Raw genomic sequence first — 20,834 nt, forward strand, 5'->3', positions numbered from 1 at the left:
GTAGGTTTTTTTTTTTACAGTCTTCTAATTGTAAAAGGAAAGTATTTTTTTTGACAGTTTATAATATTCTCTTACTTTCTTCATCACTTGTCTTACTGGGCAAACTGTGCCCTTTTTGTAGGTGACGGTCATAAAAAATAAAAGTATAAATGAGCCTCTAGAGAAAGATGGTGTCATTTAAAATATATCTTTTTTTTTTTTTAATCTTTTCACTTCTTTTATTGTCTGTGTCTTAAGGATTTTTTTTTAATGGTATAACTAATTCTGTTGAAAACATCTAGAGAAATAGTTGTGTTTTATTTTTTTCTATATTTTGATTGCTTGCTTTTAATTGTAAATTGACACACATAGGTGCTGAAGAATCCAGTTAGAAACATCCAAAGGAAAAAGGGAATAGCTCTGCATACTCTAGGATTGCCATTCTCCAATGGTAGACCAGAAAGTATTTGCATTTTTTTTCCTTCTTTTTTTTTTATTTTTTTTTATTTTTTTTATTTATTTTTATTTTTTTATTATCTTGAGTATTTCTTATATACATTTCAAGTGTTATTCCCTTTCCCGGTTTCCGGACAGACATCACCCTCCCCCCTCCCCTTCCTTGTGGGTGTTCCCCTCCCAAACCTCCCCCCATTGCCACCCTCCCCGCATAGTCTAGTTCACTGGGGGTTCAGTCTTAGCAGGACCCAGGGCTTCCCCTTCCACTGGTGCTCTTACTAGGATATTCATTGCTACCTATGGGGACAGAGTCCAGGGTCAGTCCATGTATAGTCTTTAGGTAGTGGCTTAGTCCCTGGAAGCTCTGGTTGCTTGACATTGTTGTACTTTTGGGGTCTCGAGCACCTTCAAGCTCTTCCAGTTCTTTCTCTGATTCCTTCAACGGGGGACCTATTCTCAGTTCAGTGGTTTGCTGCTGGCATTCGCCTCTGTATTTGCTGTATTCTGGCTGTGTCTCTCAGGAGCGATCTACATCCGGCTCCTGTCGGTCTGCACTTCTTTGCTTCATCCATCTTGTCTAATTGGGTGGCTGTATATGTATGGGCCACCTGTGGGGCAGGCTCTGAATGGGTGTTCCTTCAGTCTCTGTTTAAAATATATCTTAGGGATTAGATTTGATGGCACATACCTGTACTTCTGGTAATCTGGAGGCATAGGCAGCAAGATCATGAGTACAGGGCCAGGACATAGCAAGATAGTCTCAAAAAAAGTAGTTTTATTTTCAGCTCGTGATTTATTAAAAATCAACCAGTGTTAATCTGTAACTTAGAAATCATGAGAGACATGGGTGGCATATGTGCTTAGCATGTATCAGAGCCAGTTTGGCCCCTTTCTCCTCCCAAAATTACAGAGAACCCTCTGAGGTGAGTTCAGCTTTGTCTTCCTCTTTCCTCCCCTTCCTCCCCTTTTCTTCATTCATTCTTCTCTCTATTCTCCACTACCCACTTCCTTCCTCTTCCTGCCCTCTCCTTTCTTTCCTTTCCTTCTCTACCCTGCTTCTCCTCTTTCTCTTCCCTTTTCTTTCTCTTTTTTCTTCCCTTCCCTCTTCTCTACCCTCCCTCTCTTTCCTTTCCTCTGGTCTCTTCTCCCCTCCTCTCCCTCCCTTTTCTCTCCTCTCCCCTCTTTGTAATGTTTTAGATTGAGCCCATGAAAATTTGTTTTTAGTGGGAGATCAATTTTTTAATTTATTTTTACACTCCAGATTCTATCCCTCTCCCAGTCCGCTCTCCAAATGTTCACATCCTAACCCCCCTTTTCCCGCTGCCCCCATCTCCATGAGGCTGTCCCTACCCCACCCATCCCACCAGACCTTTAAACTCCCTGTGGGGCCTCCAGTTTCTTAGGTGCATCTTCTCTGACTGAACCCAGACCCGGGAGTCCTTTGCTGTATATTTGTTGGGGGCCTCATCTCAGCTGATGTATGCTGCCTGGTTGGTGATCTAGTGTCTGAGAGGTCTCGGGGGTCCAGGTTAGTTGAGACTGCTGGTCCTCCTACAGGGTTGCCCTCCTCCTCAGCTTCTTCCAGCTTTTCCCTAATTCAACCACAGGTGTCAGCAGCTTCTGTTCATTGTTTGGGTGCACATATCTGCATCTGACTCTTTCAGCTGCTTGTTGTGTCTTTCGGAGGACAGTCATGATAGGTCCCTTTTTGTGAGCGCTCCATAGACTCAGTAATAGGGTCAGGCCTTGGGGCCCCCCCTTGAACTGGATCCCTCCTTGGGTCTGACACTGGACCTTCTTTTCCTCAGGCTCTTCTCCATTTCCATCCCTGCAGTTCTTTCAGACAGGAAGAGTTATGGGTCAGAATTTTGACTGTGGGATAGCAACCCCATCCCTCACTTGATGCCCTGTCTTTCTGCTGAAGGTGGGCTCAAGAAGTTCCCGCTCCCCACTGAAGGGCATTTCATCTAGGATCCTCCCTTTGAGTCCCAAGAGTCTCTCATCTCCCAGGTCTCTGGTATATTCTGGAGTGTCCTCCCAACCTCCTTCCTCCTGAGGTAGCCTGTTTCCATTCTTTCTGCTGGCCCTCAGGGCTTCAGTCCTTTTTCCCCTACCCAATACCAGGTCATGTTCCCCTTCCCCCTACCTCTGTCCTTTTTCCCTCCCAGATCCCTCCTTCCTTCCCCCTTGTGGTTGCTTTCTTGAGAGATAAATTTTAAAGAAGTAAAATTTTGGGTTTCTTTGTTGTTAAAGACAAGAGCCCTGTTAATAGTGTTCAGGCTGATTTCAGGCATTTCCATCCCAGTCTCATGCCCACCTTTGTTAAATCTAACATTGAATCCCACTCCTTTCTAAAGGCATATGCATATAGTTTTGGCTACTTGGGAGGCTGAGGTAGGGGGAGTTTGAGATCAATCTGAGCAATATAGCCAAGATGCTATCTTCAAACAAAACCAAAATGACTGGTGGTGCTGTAGACATGGCTCAGAGGTGGAATTCTTGTCTAGCACGTGAGAAATCATGGGTTCAGAGGCATCAGAGCAATGAAGTGAAGCAAAGCCACGCTCCATGTCTCCATGTCACTTAACTTTGGTGAGTTGGAGTTTGTGACTATGTAATAGAACTAGAAGTACTCCTTTTTTGATGTTACTTCTCTTATTAGAGAATAATGGGATAGTATTACATATCTGTCCAGTACCTTTTTTCAAAGACTCATTTTTTAAAAAGATTTAAAAATCTTACCTCCCAGGCTGACTTAATTCTCACTGTGAAGTTCATTCTCACTTTGAAATTGCAGGTTCCTAAGCTCTGGTACTATAGGCTTGAGACATGACATCCAGTTTCTTTGTCCAGCATCTTAAACAAGAGTGTAGAAATGCACTTGTTTAAATTATTTCTGAACCATTTGACCTTTTTCTATTTGAAAATGTATTTATAAATTTATAGGTGGCAAGAACATGAAAAAATACACAGTGTCAAGTTAGAAAGAAGCTTTTCACTTGTAGTAAATTAGGAAAAGTTTCAAAAGGTACTTTAAGGACCTTTATTCTGGAAACACCTAGTTTATTAGAGGGTCTCTTTGCTTTCTAAAACATTAAGTAAATGTGGTGAGTATTGATTGACTGCCATGTGCATGTCAGACATTGTGCCATGAGATTGTCACTATGACAGATGTTCCATTTTTATTGTTGTTTAAGTAATTGCATATTTGTTTTAACTAAATACTGGTTGCCATTCATATCTCAATTTGATTTATTTTATGTGAAAATTAATTTTCCAGCACATTTGTATTTAAGATAGTTGTAAAAAGTGTGTGTGCGTGCACGTGTGTGTGTGCGCGTGTGTGTGTGCGTGTGTGTGCGCGCGCGTGTGTGCGTGCGTGTGTTTTAAAGTAGGAGAATGTGCAAATTAGAATTTCAAGATTTTGTTGCTTTCATACAGGTGAAGAAGGAAGCTTTAGTCATGGGTCTGTCGTTGATGGAAGATTTGAAGGTTTCATCCAGACTCGGGGTGGCACATTTTATATTGAGCCAGCAGAGAGATATATTAAAGACCGAATCCTGCCGTTTCACTCTGTCATTTATCATGAAGATGATATTAGTAAGTATTCATACTTAATATTAGGTGGGCTTTGCAAAGGCATAGGAATTCTCCTCATAACTGCGTGGAGACGGATGTAACCAGAGTATAATAAGCAAAGTCTCCACTTAGTGAATAATGGGTCTGTGTGCTATAGCAGTTGTCAACACAGGCCAGTCACACTCTGTAAATATAAAACAACCAAGTCCGTTTGAACTGTGACTCAGCCAAACCCACTTGAACTGTAATTCTAAGTTCTGGTATCAGCCAGTCTGCTTGGTTACAACATCTGATGTCTGTGACTTGCTGAAGGCACAACAGTGTCACATCTTCAGCTATCCATTTCTGTATGAATATTTGTGTAATATCATAGGATTTTTCTAATTTCTAAATCCACTGAGTGCTTCTCTTTAGAGTACTGAAATAATGATGTGACCAATGATGTGACCTGGAGCTTGATGTAAGGCTCCAGGCCTTCCATGGATGTGTTGTGATAATTCTTTTTCTATGTTTAAGGATAGGAAATTCATCTAGACTCTACATTTTAATTCTGTCATTGTTTGTGTTTCTGTGGTTACTGTAAGAATGTGCCATTAAAGCACATAGAAACACACGCCTGTAATTTTTATGCATCTTGAGTGCTTCCTTTCTTTTCAGTGGAGCCAGGCTAGGTCTCTAGTTTTGCCTGTTTTCCTGACTTGGCAGCTTCCTTTTGTTTTCATTTTCTTTCTTTTTTTCTTTTTTGAGTAAATCAACATTTATTGAGCATGATATAGGGGAGGATGGGCACATCCAACACGACAGTCTTCTAGTTCTTCAGTGTCCACACAGGCCATCAGACAGGTTCTGTGTGCTTGCGGTCTCCGTCTCCTCATGTTTTGTGCATACAAGGGAATGCATCATAATGAATGCGGGACTTCATTAACTAAAGGCCTCTGCAGAATATAACTGTATTTTTGCTGCTTTCATTTTTTTTCTGCTTTCTCATTTTTAAGTATAAACATGATGTGCATGTCTTGTTGCCTTTAATACCTGAATGACTTGCTAAACTATTTCATTATAAAACAACTTTTTGTTGTTTTGTTTTTCCCCAAACTTGGGATTAAACCCAACTCCAACTTAACTCATTATAAGTGAGTACCCTACTACTGACCACTAATCTTAGTGTAGCAGTAAAAATTAAAAAAAGAAAAATGGGAAAGGGAATAACATTTGAAATGCAATTAAAAAATATTCAATTAAAAAAAAGAAAGAAAAAAGGAAGGCGGAACTGGTTCCAGCATATACCCTGCCAGTTGCACCCTGTCACTAGTTCTGGCTCCAGAGGGCCATGGGAACTAGGGCTAATTTATTTCAGCAGCGGCACCATTTATCCACTGTGACACCAAGTCATGTTAGCCTACCTCTCTTCTAGCCCCAGTGGTCTCTCTGCTCTCATTGCTAATCGCCCTGGCCAACCCTGGCCAGCCGGGAACTCTCTGGTCCCAGCTACCTGGTAAAATCAAGACTCAACAAACTGTAACCTAATAATCAGATTTATATGTTAAATTCTCAATCCACAATACATCCACACAATAAACTTATAACCAATTGATAAGGATAGAAATTGCCCATCTAGACAATGCAAAATCCTATACACATCCATCCCTTAAGAATAGTTATAACAACCTGTAGCATGTGCAGAGAGGAATCATAACACCTGCCGTCATGTTCTCTTTTGCTCTCCCCTCCTCGCTCCAGCCTCCTCTCCCTCATTTTCTTTTCTACAGAAGGATTTATTATCCACATTTCATTTCTGTGTTTAGTAATATCCTGGCAAATGTGAACTATTTTGCTTTTTCGCTCCATTAGCTCTGACTGTTTCTGTGTTTCCATCTGCCCAACTGCTTGTTGATTCCGAGGGTGATCTGCTGTGGGAGAATAGCCAACTTTACTTAAGGATGTGTTTATGACTGTTGTTGTTTGCTGTCTCATGGATTTATTAATGCTGCTTTGCTTGTGTTTTCAGTCATCCTTATTTGATACCTTTTCCACTCTCCGTCTTGGAGTTTCTTTTGACATCTAAGCTATTGTCCTCCTCCCATAAGTAGGAATATGGATTCCTTTGCTTTTCTTTCTACTGACAGAACTTTTCTTCATTGGGCTTGTGCTTTTCCTTGAAATTTTCTTATAAATTTAGTCTTTTGCAGTTTTATCTTCAATATTACAATGTGCTTTTCTACAAATAAAGGTTCTGTGAAGTTTGCCCATTTAATATTCAAGTAACACTATCTGTAGAGCAATCTTGATGAGTGTCCAATAAAATGTTGAAATATGGTTCCTGCATGTATCTTCAGACTTGGATGAGGCCTTTCTGGACAAGAAAGTTGAGAAGTGTGACTGAACAGGTTGTTTTTCCTCCCTTTGGCCCTGCGACTGCTGCTCCATGAGCTTCGCTCTTGCCAGCAGCTCCCCTGTGATTTTGTGCTGCTTATGACTTCTGAGATGTCTTCTTCCTCCTGTTTATCTCTGTGGCGTATATACGTTTTGTTTTTCTTTACATTTACACTTTCCCCTTGTTACATCTCATTATAACTTCCAAATATCTTATGTCAGTATTTCTTATTAGACATCAGTAGTAGTGTTAAAATTTAAAGTTAGTTATGTTTAAGATGATTTTTCTTGTAACTTCTCTGTTAAGTGGAAATGTGGTGTCAAGTTGGGCATATAGGAAGCAACAGTTTATAAAAAAGTTTTTATCACCTTTTGTTAGCATAAAATGAATAGGATTGTTACAACATTTTCATTCATTGTATTTTAAACTTTATTCATATGAAAAGCAGAGTTGTTAGGGCAGAGGAGATGGTTCAGTGGATAAAAGTGATTGCAACACAAGTGCAAAGGCTATCCCATTACCCATACAAAAGCCTGAGAGTTGTAATAGCAGCATTTGGGAGGCAGAGCGAGTTAGACTATCCAGAATTGGTGGCCCCAGGTTCACTAAGAGACTTTGACCATAAATAAAATGGGGAGTACTCAGGAAGACACCCAGTATCAAGTTTTGGCTTTGACATGCACCTGCATCCATGTATCACCTACCCTACATGTATACCACACACAGTATAAAAACCATTTTCAGCAAATGCCAATCAATCAAAAATAGGTAGTTGGACTTACTTGTCTTGCAATTCTAGGTGATTGACAAATAAATTTACTTTTAATTGACTAAAGTCTGGGTATTGGTGATCCTAAAAGAAACAGCATTAATTAGAAGGGTGTTGTGATTTAATGTTTCTTGCCACTAAATAAAATTCTTTATGTGTGTTAATTATTTCATCCTCAGGCTCCATAAGGTCTGGGAAAACATTATTCCTATTTTATAGGTGAGGATAGGAAGACTTAGAATCTTATGTGCCTTGTGGGTATCATCTTCTGTGCCATGTACCCATGGGAAGAAACAGTATAATCTCATTACTCTTACTACCAGGATCGCTGGGACTTTTCTAAAATCTGCACCCCTTCCCAAAATTATATATTTGCATCTATTGCTGTGTTAGACCAAAATCTATTCTTTGATTTCTTTTTTTCCCCTTAACTAATAAAAAGAAAGGGTATGCTCCTTAATGCATATTATAACTAGCTTAGTGCCAATAACTTATTTTCACAACTGAATTGTTAATTGCTTTTTTATATACTGTTGATATGTATAAGTGAACTTATATAAAGATTCTGATAATTTAGCTATGCTTTCTGAATATTGACTTTATACTTATTGGCATAAGTATATAAAGCCATGTGGAAAATGTTTTTGTTCTAGAGAACATTAGATGATGCTTTTTCAGTAGAAATACTGAGCAGCCTCTCCAGGTGCTTTGATACATACCTGAATGTGATGCTGCTCACTACCTTAGTCACCAGCTTAGAAATCACATACGTTCAGTTCTCCATTGTAGCAGTAAAAACCACTCTCACTATCACACTTATGACAAGGTGAAAATGCCACTTAGTTCTCTGCCTGCTAATACAGTTTATTTTGAAGAAGTAGAAAAACCACTGTCTGGTAAACGCTAATGGTATATTTTTAAAGAACCGTTTATTTGTGTATATGAGTACAGTGCAGCTGCTTTAGACATATCAGAAGAGGGCATCGATCCCATTGTAGATGATTGTGAGCCACCATATTATTGCTGGAAATTGAACCCAGGACCTCTGGAAGGAAGAACAGTCAGCGTTCTTAACTGCTAAGCCATCTTTCCAGCCCTCTAATAGTAATTTTGATATGTGTAAATTTTAGGAATGCCTGACTGTTTCTTCTTCGAACCTTCTGTGTTCTCTGAGGCAGGAGTCTAAGTCATTTTTTTCCTGTTATACTTTAATAAAAATGATTAAACTCTGAATTATAAAATGTTTTAATTAAATGTATAAAGCTACATAGAATATGTTTGGTTTATTCTTTTCATTTAGAGTTACTGTTTCTTATTTATTTTCCTGTGTATGGAAATTTGCCTGTCTCTCTAGGAATGTAGGTGCTCCTGCTCTTAGCATGTGTTAGCTATATGTTTCTCTACTTTGTTTTTGTTTTTTCTGCTTCAGGGAGAAAGCATAAAATTTCATGAACTTAAAAAAATGAAGCTATTTAGAACAGTGTTTAGTATCTTAAGATGGAGATTCCATTGATATAGAAACCTTATTTATGGAGGTTTGGGTATATTACTCGTAATATCTTTAAAATATCAGTTAGAAAGGTGCTTTTTTGTTGTGTGTACTTTCCTCCCCCAATTCACCTCTTGGAAATATAAATTTCACCAACCATTTTACAAGTGGAAAAATCGAGAAAGCCATGCAAAATGGCAGTTATTTTAGAAATGATAGTTAAGTAGAAATCTAATATGCTTAAAAATTAGATAAGAAGAAGCCAGGTCTATGAGGAACATCAGCAGTCAGCATATAGGTGATTTGAGTAATGAAGATTCCAAGATGACATCCAGCCTGGGTTTCACAGGGAGTTCTGGCCAGCCTGGATAACAGAACCAAGCCATTTTCTCAAAAACAGTAAACATAACAAACAAACTACAATGTACAAACAAAAATTAGGTCTAAAAAAAGAACTTATTTACTCAAAGATTATACAAGTAGGACTTTTTGAGAAAATTTTAGATCAAGACCTTTCTGATTTGTTATCATATGTATCTATATATATATTTTTAAAATATAGCTACACTAAAATATAATTCATTATTTTAGAAGCACAAGGTGATTTAAAAACATCAAAGGCCTGTTATAAAACAGCCCTAAGAAGTAACATTGAAATTTTTGTTCTTCTGAGAACTGTGTCATGATTCTGTTTTGCAGCAAAAAGAGTAAATTAGCAGGGCATTGTGGTCATGTGTGTGGTCTAGCACTCAGGAGCCTGAGGCAGGAGGATTATGAATTTGAGGCTAGACTGGACTACATAGTGAGTTCCAGGACAGCTTGGGCTATATGATGAGATCCTGTCTTAAATAAATAAGCAACATCAACCAAAAGTGGAGAAATTAATTCATCATACATTCTAGATATTATAATTGGGTCTAATTTCAAGTTTCTAGTACAGTGTGGTGAAATGTTTGTGAATATTCAATTTGTTAGTAAGAAGACTGAATTTTAAAAAAACTTAAAATTTTACAACTGGGTCCATTTAAAATTGTTATTTTTAAATAACAATTAAAAATGTCCATCTGTCCACCCATCTAATACTTTTTTGGAGTATTGGTACATAAGTTAATGCAACTCAGAATTGTACCACATATTAGTCAAAACATCTGGCCACTTTTTAAATTTTTTCTTTTTAATTTTTAAAGAGTAGGTATTGTATGTGTTCCGGACAAGTTCTGCTGAACCATATTTCTAATTCAGTCCTTAATTTTCAATTTGTCTTTTGTAGTAAAACAGAGATTTAAATACTTTTGGAGAAGCAATTTAGAAATGATAGATAATTCCTAGTCATTGTTGATGGAGTGAAGGCCAGCAGTTCTATTGAAACTATGTTTTTGTTGTTGTTGTTTTTAAATCTATGTCTTTGTATGATAGATGCCTTTGAGAAAGAGCCATAGATGCTGGTTGAAAATTAAATTCAATTATATTGGTTTATGAATATACAGGAAAAAATAAGTTTTTTAAAAAATACACCTTGATAGCAAATTCTCACTTGGTAAAAGAATGTGCTCAATGCTGTAAAACAAAGGGTGGGACAGTCTCAGGGATCCTTAGTTGGATATAGAAAGGCTTCCTGAGGATTGTGACATTGGATTTGAACCTCAAGACAAAAGGTCTTCACTAGACTGCCAGAGAAAAGAATCTGTGATTATAGAAGCTGTTACCTGATTTTAACTTACTCCATCTGTCTGTCTGTCTGTCTGTCTGTCTGTCCGTCCATCCATCCATCCATCCATCCATCCATCCATCCATCCACCCAAAATTTGCCTGTCATAGCTTGAGAAACTTGAGAAAAGAAAATTTTAAAAAGCAAAACAAAAAGCCCAAGCACTAAACATTGGCTTTGTCCTGGAGACACTGTGGACAGATGTGGCATCCCAGGCAGTATAGATGGACATAAATCAATCTGTTAAAAGTATTCTTATGTATTTCAGTTGTAAGTTTTACAATTCACAGGTTCTGTGTTAGTTTTGTACTCCTACTTGTGATTTAAAAAAAAAAAAAGCTTTCAGAGAAAGGATTTAGTTTGTCTTATGTTCTGGGGTTTCAGCCAGTGGTTTGTTTGCCCTATTGCTTTGTGCCTCTGGGGGCAACAGGGTATGCAGGGTGGGGAGCCAGGTGAATACTGTTCACCTTACATCCTCTGGGAATTCAGAGGAAGTGACAGGAAAGGGCTTGGATCCAGTTATCTTCTCCAGGGCTTCTTTCTAGTGACCTAATTCCTGCTAGGTTTATTCTACTGCTTTTGAGCACAGTAGGTAGCCAGGCCTTCAACAAATATTCCATTAACAGGTTTATATGATTACTTTATCTCTTAATTGACATTTGAATGGCTGATCCTCTCTTTAGGTCCTAGTATACAGTGGTAAATACAGCAAAAGTTCATCCTTTGGACTTCAAAGTCTAGTGATTCTGTTTATAACTGATCACAATACAGCAAAATTTCCTCTGTTGCTCCGACTCCCATGATTCCCTGCTGCCAGCACTAATCCTTTGTTCCTAAAGGCCAGGGTGAGTTAGACATGCTCGGGTCAGCTCTCCACCTGTTTCCTGGAAGATGGATGCTCTGAGTCTGCTGCTCTTTCCACCTTCCCAACCTTACAAACTGGGTCTGGGGTTGGGGTAGATCATAGGGAAAGGGGGCCCTCTCACACTGGAATGCAGGGAAGTATTTGGAGGCCTTCTCTACCTCTACATTCTTTGTTCTTTCTCCTCTTGGCTATTGTTATTTGGGCAACTTTGGAATAAATAGAAATTTGCTTAGTTAAGGAACATGTCAGTGATATGACAACAGTTTTCATATGTTATCTGTGGAATTATTCTATCTAAATTTCAGTTCATATTAAGGATTGAATTATTTAATTGAATTTGTTGATTAATAGCACATTACTAGATTTTGAAACTGCTTTTGTCTATTAGAGAGCCCCGGGGGGGAGACCCTAGACCTTAACTGCATAGAGGTGCTGCCCTCATGGTGGTGAAGCTGTTAGAAGTGGTGTTTGTGACTGGTGGTGCTGGGCAGATAATTCAAACTATAAATATTCTGCTTTAGTAGAGAGGATAATTGAGAGTCAACTACTTGTTGTGTGAGGTGTTGCCACAATGTATGTGTTATTTATATTTGTGTTTCCTGCAGCAAAACAAAAGCAAGAGGTTTGCATGCACAGGAACTGGAGGAAAGGCAGGAGCTCTAAGTGGATCTTTGTTTGAAACTGGCTAATGTTCTCCACTCATTGCTCATTCTTTTGAAAGAATCACTGTTTGGCCTTTTCAGGGAACTGCAGTGCATCCTATGATTTTGCATCTCAATGAGGGCTTATTCATTAGTTGAACAAAGGCTTTTTCTAGAAATGGGGATTACATTGTCAGTAATTTTACAGAGAAAATGTCATTGTTCCTTTTTGGGGGGTGGTGGTGGTGGTGGTTAATGTGGTGGCCAGGGGAAATAGTCTCTTAGAAAGTTTGGAAGTATATAGAAAAAAATTTATACTTGGCCTTTTTTCTTTTTCTGTCATGAGAATTTTGTGCTCACAGAATTTGAAACAAAATAATGTTTTGTTGCCTTGGAATTTTTTTCTTACCCTAACAGTTTTTCAGAATAATTTTTGTCTTTAACTTATGCACAATATAATTTACAAAGAGAAAAAACACTATTTGTTTAAACACTAATTTTAGTTTTTTAAATTACAGTATAAGTAAATAAATAATACTTTTATTCTTCAATCCTATATGCATTGATAACATTAGAAAGTTTGTCTTTTGACAAAAGTCTTTAAAGATTATAATGGTTATACTTTTTCATTGATTATTGAGGTCACTTGCGCAGTTTGAGCAGTTTGTAGGGTCAGTCTTATGACCTGTGCTACTTGCTGTACAACAGGAGGTCTCTCTGATGCTGGCTGTGTATGAGAGAGACACTGAAAACGGACTGTGGAGTGGAGTGGAGGTTTCCAGGTTATGTCAGGGCTTACGGTCACGAGAAAGTCCTGGTTACCAGAGCTATGGGCAAAGAGTTGAATTTAAAAGGGATTTTTTTGGGAGTCAAGGGAGTCGGCTAGGGGACAAGGGGATTCAGGGTAAATGCCGTGAGTAATTATGCTCCCTGATGGCATATAACTGAATGAGCAGGAGGAAACTGCCCTATAGTAGTGCACAGGTTTGTAGCAGAGGATGGCCTTGTTGGGCGCCAATGGAAGGAGAAGTCCTTGGTCCTGCCAAGGCCAGAACACCCCCCCCACCCTCCACTGGGGAATGTCAGGGCAGGGAGGTCAGAAGGGGTGGATGGTTGGGTGGGGGAACACCCTCATAGAAACAGGGGGAAGTGGGAGGGGATAGGATGGTTTTGGATGGGAAACCTGGAAATGTAAATAAAAAATTATCCAAAAAATTTTTTTTTACAAAAAAAATTAGTGCACAGGATGATAGGCACTGGTGAATTAAAAGATTTATTGTTTTTGAATGGCTGTTGGGTCTATCTAGAGGGATTGTATAGATAATAATGGTGGACAGAAGATAGGATGCTGATGATGTAAAGAGGTTATCAGTAATTAGAAGTCCAAAAGTAGACTTGTGGACTAGAGAAACGATCTAAATATACTAGAGGAATCACCAACAGGAATGGTGTAGTTTCAAAGAATTGTGATGGACGATGTGAGAGTGAGTTAAGAACTAAAAATAAATAGTGGGAAGTGACTTCAAATTCCTGTAGTATGTGGGAGAGTCACAGGTATAATCTAATGGCTATTTTAATTATCCAAGACAGAAAGTAGTAGATAGCCCTGAATACCTATTGAAATGAGAGGGGAAGACGATTATCTTTCTAACAATAGGTTGCTCTTGACTTCATGATGAAAGTGAAGATGCTCTTGACCTTTGCCAGATGATGGACTTTTGAGGAGCTGATTTATTAAAGACATTATTTTTCCTATTAATTAATTTATTTACTTTACATCCTGTCTCCTCCCAATCCCGCACTCACAGGCCCTTCCCCTGTCCCTCTATCCCGCTCTGAGAAAGGGGGAGGTCCTCCTTGTTTCCAACCTACCCTGGCACCTCAAGTCACTGCAGGACTAGCTATATCCTCTCCCACTGAGGCCAGACAAGACAGCCCAGAGAGGGGAACAGGATCCATAGACAGGCAACAGAGTCAGGGTAAGCCCCCACCTCCTGTTGTTAAACACACAACTCGTGATTATAGATAGTTGTAGTCGTTTTACAGGGTAGTAGGGGCATGGCAGTTTTATTACTAATTCTAGGCTGTCTTTCAACTGTGAGGAGTGACAACCTGTTAGATATTAGTTCTGATATGTTTCTACTGACTTTCTCTCAATTCCTGCTGGCGGTAGCTCATATAGGCAATATGATATCCTCTGAACACTGACACATATTGACTACTGTATGAAGACTAGAAATCCACTCTAATATCAAGTATATGTAATTGCACGTGTTACAAATAGATGTGTTTATTAGCGTATTAACTCAAATCTTTGATCAATAAAGAAGGAAGTAAAATACCCAGTAAATATTATTTGCTAGGTCATTTTAGGATTAATGATGAAATACCAAGCCTGCATCCATAACAATGTATTGATAAAAACTAATGCTGATCCTAATCTCAGATGACACAGTACCAAGCACTGAAATATCCCTAAAGTTCAAAATCCTTAAAGTCTAAAGTAGCAAAAATTTATAAACAATGCATAATAATGTATAGAGGGGTAGTTGTAATTACTTTAGGGGGCTGAGGTACGGGAGTCCAGTTCAAGAGTTTGAGGCCAGCCTATGCAGTGTGGCGAGGCCCTGCCACTCCCCTCCAAAACCTCACCACTCCAAAAGATTAAAGTCCCAAATGTTGATGTCCTAAAAGATGAAATTTCCAAAACAAAAATTCTCTACTGTGTGTGTGTAAAGTGAGCTATGTGTGAGGAGTAGAAAGGCAAATTCTAGGTAAGGGATTGGTCTCGCCATATGGCAGCCCAAAGGTTTCATTTTAAAACTGCTTTTCAGATTGGACATTACACTACCTGAGGACCCAGTTATACCTCTCCTGGGCATATACCCAAAAGATGCTCCAACATACAACAAAGACACATGCTCCACTATGTTCATAGCAGCCTTAGTTATAATAGCCAGAAGCTGGAAAGAACCCAGATGCCCTTCATCAGAGGAATGGATTCAAAAAATGTGATACATCTACACAATGGAGTACTACTCAGCTATCAAAAACAGTGACTTCATGAAATTCATAGGCAAATGGAATGAACTAGAAAATATCATCGTGAGTGAGGTTACTCAGTCACAGAAAAACACACTTGGTATGCACTCATTGATAAGTGGATATTAGCCCAAAAGCTCCAATTACCCAAGATACACTCCACAGACCACAGGAAGCTCAAGAAGAAGGATGACCAAAATGCAGATGCTCTCACTCCTTCTTAAAAGGGGGAAAAATATATATAAATAGGAGGGGATATGGAAGCAAAGTTTAGAACAGCTACTCAAGGAATGGCCATTCAGAGCCTGCCCCACATGTGGCTCATATATATACAGCCACCAAAACCAGATAAGATTTGATGAAGCTAAAAAATGCATGCTGAAAGGGACTGGATATAGATCTCTCCTGAGAGACACATCCAGAGCATGTCTAATACAGAGGTCAATGTTAGCAGCAAAGCACCGAACTGAGAAAGGACTCCCTTGGGGGGAATTAGAGTAAGTATTGAAAGAGTTGAAGCGCAACCCCATAAAAACAACAATGCCAACCAACCAGAGCTTCCAGGGACTAAACCACTACCAAAGGACTATACATGGACTGACCCAGGGATCCAACTGCATATATAGCAGAGACTAACCTTGTTGGGGCACCAGTGGAAGGGGAAGCCCTTCCCAGTTTCCTGTCCATAAGCCCCCATTCCCTCCCTTCCCCTTCCCCCATATGGGTATTCCTCCCATATATCCCCCTTAATGCCCCCCCCCGCCATATTCCCCTGCACTGGGGGTTCAACCTTGGCAGGACCAAGGGCCCACTGGAGCCCCAACAAGGCTATTTTCTGCTACATACGCAGTTGTCATCCTTGTATTATTTATAATACTGAAAGTGAGAAATAGTTTTAGACTAGGTTCCATTTTGTTTTATGGAGTTTTGTGAGTTTGACTCCATGAAAATACATTATAAGCTGGGCATGGTGCTAAGTGTCTTTAATCTCAGCACCTAGGAGGCAGAAGAAATAGGCAGGTCTCTGTGAGCTCTAGGCCAACTTCTACATAGGAAGTTCTAGATAGGAAGTTCTAGATCAACCAGAGTAACATGTTAAGATCTTATCTCAAAACTGACAAAAGCTGTAGCAGTGCCTTAGGTGTAAGTGTGTGTATGTGAGTGTGTGTTTGTGTGTGTGTATGTACACATCATTGAACTATCCTTAGTGAAGAATTTTTGTATTTTTGAGTGATAAGCTTCTTTTGAGAACTTGGCTATTTGGATAACTATATACTTAATTTCTCGTGTGGGACTAAACTACTACCTAAAGACTACACATGAGCAGACCCATGGCTCCAGCTGCATATATAGCAGAGGATGGCCTCGTTGGGTACCAAGCTCTTGGTTCTGATCCCCCAGTATAGGGGAATGTCAGTGCGTGGAGGCGGGAAGGGGTGGATGGATGGGTAGGGGACCACACTCATAGAAGAAAGGGTATGGGGATGGGATAGAGGGCTTATGGACAGGAAACTGGGAAAGGGGATAACATTTGAAATGTAAATAAAAATATCCAATTAAAAATATGTATTTTGTTGAACTGATCATTTCTACCCAACTCGGTTTTTTTATTAGCTATTTTTTATTTACATTTTAAATGTTATCCCCTTTCATGGTTTCTCATCCATAAAGCCCCTAACCCATCTCCATCCTTCTTCTATAAGGGCAGTCTCCCACCCATCCACCCAACTCTTCTCACATCTCCGCACTGACATTCCCCTACATTGGCGGGGGATAGGGGGAGGTCGAGCCTTGGCAGTACCAAGGGCTTCTCCTTCCATTGATGCCCAACAAGGCCATCCTCTGCTACATATGCAGCTGGAGCCATGGGTCTGTCCATGTGTACTCTTTGGATGGTGGTTTAGTCTCTGTGAGCTCTGATTGTTTGGTATTGTTGTTCTTACGGGGTTATAAACCCCTTAAGCTCCTTCAGTCCTTTCTCTAATGCCTCTAATGGGGACCCTGTTCTCAGTTCAATGGTTGCCTGCAAGTATTTGCCTCTGTATTTGTAATGCTCTGGCAGAGCCTCTCAGGAGACAGCTATATCAGGCTCCTGTCAGCAAGCATTTCTTAGCATCAGCAATATTGTCTGGGTTTGGTGGCTGTATGTTTATGGGCTGGATCCTGAGGTCTGGCAGTTTCTGTATGACCTTTCCTTCAGTCTCTGCTCCACGTTTTGTATCTGTATCTTCTTCGATGAATATTTTCGTCCCCCCTTCTAAGAAGTACTGAAGCATCTGTTACTGAAGCATCCGATACTGAAGTCATCCTTCTTGAGCTTCATGTGGTCTGTGGATTGTATCTTGGGTAATTGGAGATTTTGGGCTAATATCCACTTATCAGTGAGTGCATACCATGTGTGTTTTTCTGTGATTGGGTTACCTCACTCAGGATATTTTCTAGTTCCATCCATTTGCCTATGAATTCCACGAAGTCATTGTTTTTGATAGTTGAGTAGTACTCCATTGTGTAAATGTACCACATTTTCTGTATCCATTCCTCTGTTGAAGGACATCTGGGTTCTTTTCAGCTTCTGGCTATTATAAATGAGACTGCTATGAACATAGTGGAGCATGTGTCTTTGTTGTATGTTGGAGCATCTTTTGGGTATATGTCCGGGAGTGGTATAGCTGGGTCCTCAGGGAATACTATGTCTAATTTTCTGAGGAAGCTCCAAACTGATTTCCAGAATGGTTATACCAGTCTGCAATCCCACCAGCAATGGAGGAGTATTCCTCTTTCTCCACATCCTCGCCAGCATCTGCTGTCACCTGAGTTTTTAATCTTAGCCATTCTCACTGGTGTGAAATGGAATCTCAGGGTTGTTTTGGTTTGCATTTCCCCGGTGACTAAGGATGTTGAACATTTCTTTAGGTGCTTCTTAGCCATTTGATATTTCTCAGCTGAGAATTCTTTGCTTAGCTCCGTGCCCCATTTTTTAATAGGGTTATTTGATTCTCTGGAGAATAACTTCTTGAGTTCTTTGTATATTTTGGATATAAGCCCTCTATCGGATGTAGGATTGGTAAAGATCTTTTCCCAATCTGTAGGCCGTTTTGTCCTAATGGCAGTGTCCTTTGCCTTACAGAAGCTTTGCAGTTTATGAGGTCCCATTTGTTGATTCTTGATCTTAGAGCATGAGCCATTGGTGTTATGTTCAGGAAAATTTCCCCAGTGCCCACGTGTTGGAGGCTCTTCCCCAATTTCTCTTCTAATAATTTGAGTGTATCTGGCTTCATGTAGAGGTCCTTGATCCACTTGAACTTGAACTTTGTGCAGACGATAAGAGTGGATAGATTTGCATTCTTCTACATGCTGACCTCCAGTCAAACCAGGATCATTTGTTGAAAATGCTATCTTTTTTCTACTCCTTTGTCAAAGATCAAGTGACCATAGGCATGTGGGTTCATTTCTGGGTCTTCAATTCTATTCTGTTGATCTACCTGTCTGTCTCTGTACTAATACCATACAGTTTTTATCACTATTGCTCTGTAATACTGCTTGAGGTCAGGGATGGTGGTTCCTCCAGAAGTTCTTTTGTTATTGAGGATAGTTTTTGCTATCCTGGATATTTTGTTATTCCAAATGAACTTGCAAATTGCTCTTTCTAATTCTATGAAGAATTGAGTTGGAATTTTGATGGGAGCATTGAATCTGTAGATTGCTTTTGGCAAACTGTCCATTTTTACTATATTAATCCTGCCAATCCATGAGCAATGGAGATCTTTCCATCTTCTGAGATCTTAAATTTCTTTCTTCAGAGACTTGAAGTTATTGTCATACAGATCTTTCACTTGCTTAGTTAGAGTCACACTGAGGTATTTTATATTATTTCTGACTATTGTGAAGGGTGTCATTTCTTTAATTTCTTTCTCAGCCTGTTTATCCTTTGAGTAGAGAAAGGCTACTAATTTGTTTGAGTTAATTTTATATTTACCCACTTTGCTGAAGTTGTTGCTGAAGGTTTAGGAATTTCTCTGATGTAACTTTTGGGGTCACTTAAGTATACTATCATGTCATCTGCAAATAGTGATATTTTGACTTCTTCTTTTCCGATCTGTATCCCCTTGACCTCCTTTTGTTTTCTGATTGCTCTGGCTAGAACTTCAAGAACTATATTGAATAAGTAGGGAGAGAGTGGGCAGCCTTGTCTAGTCCCTGATTTTAGTGGGATTGCTTCAAGTTTCTCTCCATTTAGTTTAATGTTAGCTACTGGTTTGCTGTATATGGCTTTTACTATGTTTAGATATGGGCCTTGAATTCCTGATCTTTCCAAGACTTTCAATAACAACAAAAATGACAGAAAGCCCACATACACATGGAAGTTGAATCACACTCTACTCAATGACAACTTGCTCAAGGAAGAAATAAAGAAATCAAAGTCTTTTTAGAATTTAATGAAAAGGCCCAAACTTATGGGACAAAATGAAAGTGCTAAGGGGAAAAGTCTTAGCTCTGAGTGCCTCCAAAATGAAACTGGAGAGAGCATACACTAGCAGCTTGGCAGCACACCTATAAGCTCTTGAACAAAAATAGGAGTAGACGGCAGGAAATAATCAAACTCAGGGCTCAAATCAACCAAGCATAAACAAAAAGAACTATACAAAGAATCAAGAAAACCAGGAGCTGGTTCTTTGAGAAAATCAACAAGATTGATAAACCCTTAGCCAGACAGACCAGAGGACACACAGAGAGTATTCAAATTAATAAAATCAGAAATGAAAACAGAGACAAAACATTAGAATCTGAGGAAATTAAAAAAAATCACCAGATTCTATTACAAAATCCTATCTTCAACAAAACTGGAAAATCTGGAGGAAATGGACAATTTTCTAGACAGATACCAGGTACCAAAGTTAAATCAGGATCAGATACACCATCTAAACAGTCCCATAAGTACTAAAGAAATAGAAGCAGTTACTAAAAGTCTCCCATCCAAAAAAGGTCTAGGATGAGATGGGTTTAGTGCAGAATTCTATTAGACCCTCATAGAAGACCTCATACCAATACTGTCCAAATTATTCCACAAAATAGAAACAGAAGGAACACTACCCAATTCGTCTGTGAAGCCACAATTAGGCTTATACCTAAACCACACAAAGACCCAGCGAAGAAAGAGAATGTCAGACCAATTTCCCTTATGAATATGGGTACAAAGATACTCAATAAAATTCCTGCAAACCAAATCCAAGATCACATCAAAATGATCATCCATCATGATCAAGTAGGCTTCATCCCAGGGATGCAGGGATGGTTCAATATACAGAAATCCATCAGTGTAATCCACTATATAAACAAACTCAAAGAAAAAATCCACATGATCATCTCATTAGATACTGAGAAAGCATTTGACAAAATCCAACACCCCTTCATGATAAAAGTCTTGCCAAGATCAGGAGTACTCTTTTTTTTTCTTTTTAATTGCAGGTGGTATTGAGGTATAAAGAGAGGAGGGAGGCATTTGGGGAATGTTATTGTCAAACTTGCTGCAAGTGGTTCAATCGCAGAGGTTGTCTTTTGAAATTCTTATTTTCAGTAGTCATTTATTTGGGAGTAATATCATCTGTGTGGTCTTATGTCTGTTTACTCATTTGAGTGTAAGATCAGTTTTGAATGTGGCTGAGGGTGGGGGCTGGGAGGTGAGGATCTAACTACTTCAGAAACTTCATAATCCAAACTGTAAGCATAGTCCTTTGGAGGAGAGTGCCTCATTCAGTTCAGTAAAAATTGTATCAAATATTGAATATTTTTCCCTATTAAACGTATATTAGGGGGTTGGGGATTTAGCTCAGTGGTAGAGCGCTTGCCTAGCAAGCGCAAGGCCCTGGGTTCAGGCCCCAGCTCTGAAAAAAAAGAAAAAAAAAAAACCAAAAAACAAAAAACATATATTAGC

General features: G+C 39.2%; 1 protein-coding gene across 1 annotated transcript in view; it reads left to right on the plus strand.

The window, feature by feature from the left end:
• The window catches only part of Adam10 (ADAM metallopeptidase domain 10), a 125,055-nt gene that overhangs the window by 61,589 nt on the left and 42,632 nt on the right, over positions 1-20,834 (plus strand). The window contains 1 exon segment of the mRNA NM_019254.1: positions 3,877-4,035. Coding sequence (NP_062127.1) covers positions 3,877-4,035 — 159 coding nt within the window.

This window comes from Rattus norvegicus, chromosome 8, assembly GCF_021556685.1.
Source record: "Rattus norvegicus strain SHRSP/BbbUtx chromosome 8, alternate assembly SHRSP_T2T, whole genome shotgun sequence".
In the NCBI taxonomy this organism is placed as follows: Eukaryota; Metazoa; Chordata; class Mammalia; order Rodentia; family Muridae; genus Rattus; species Rattus norvegicus.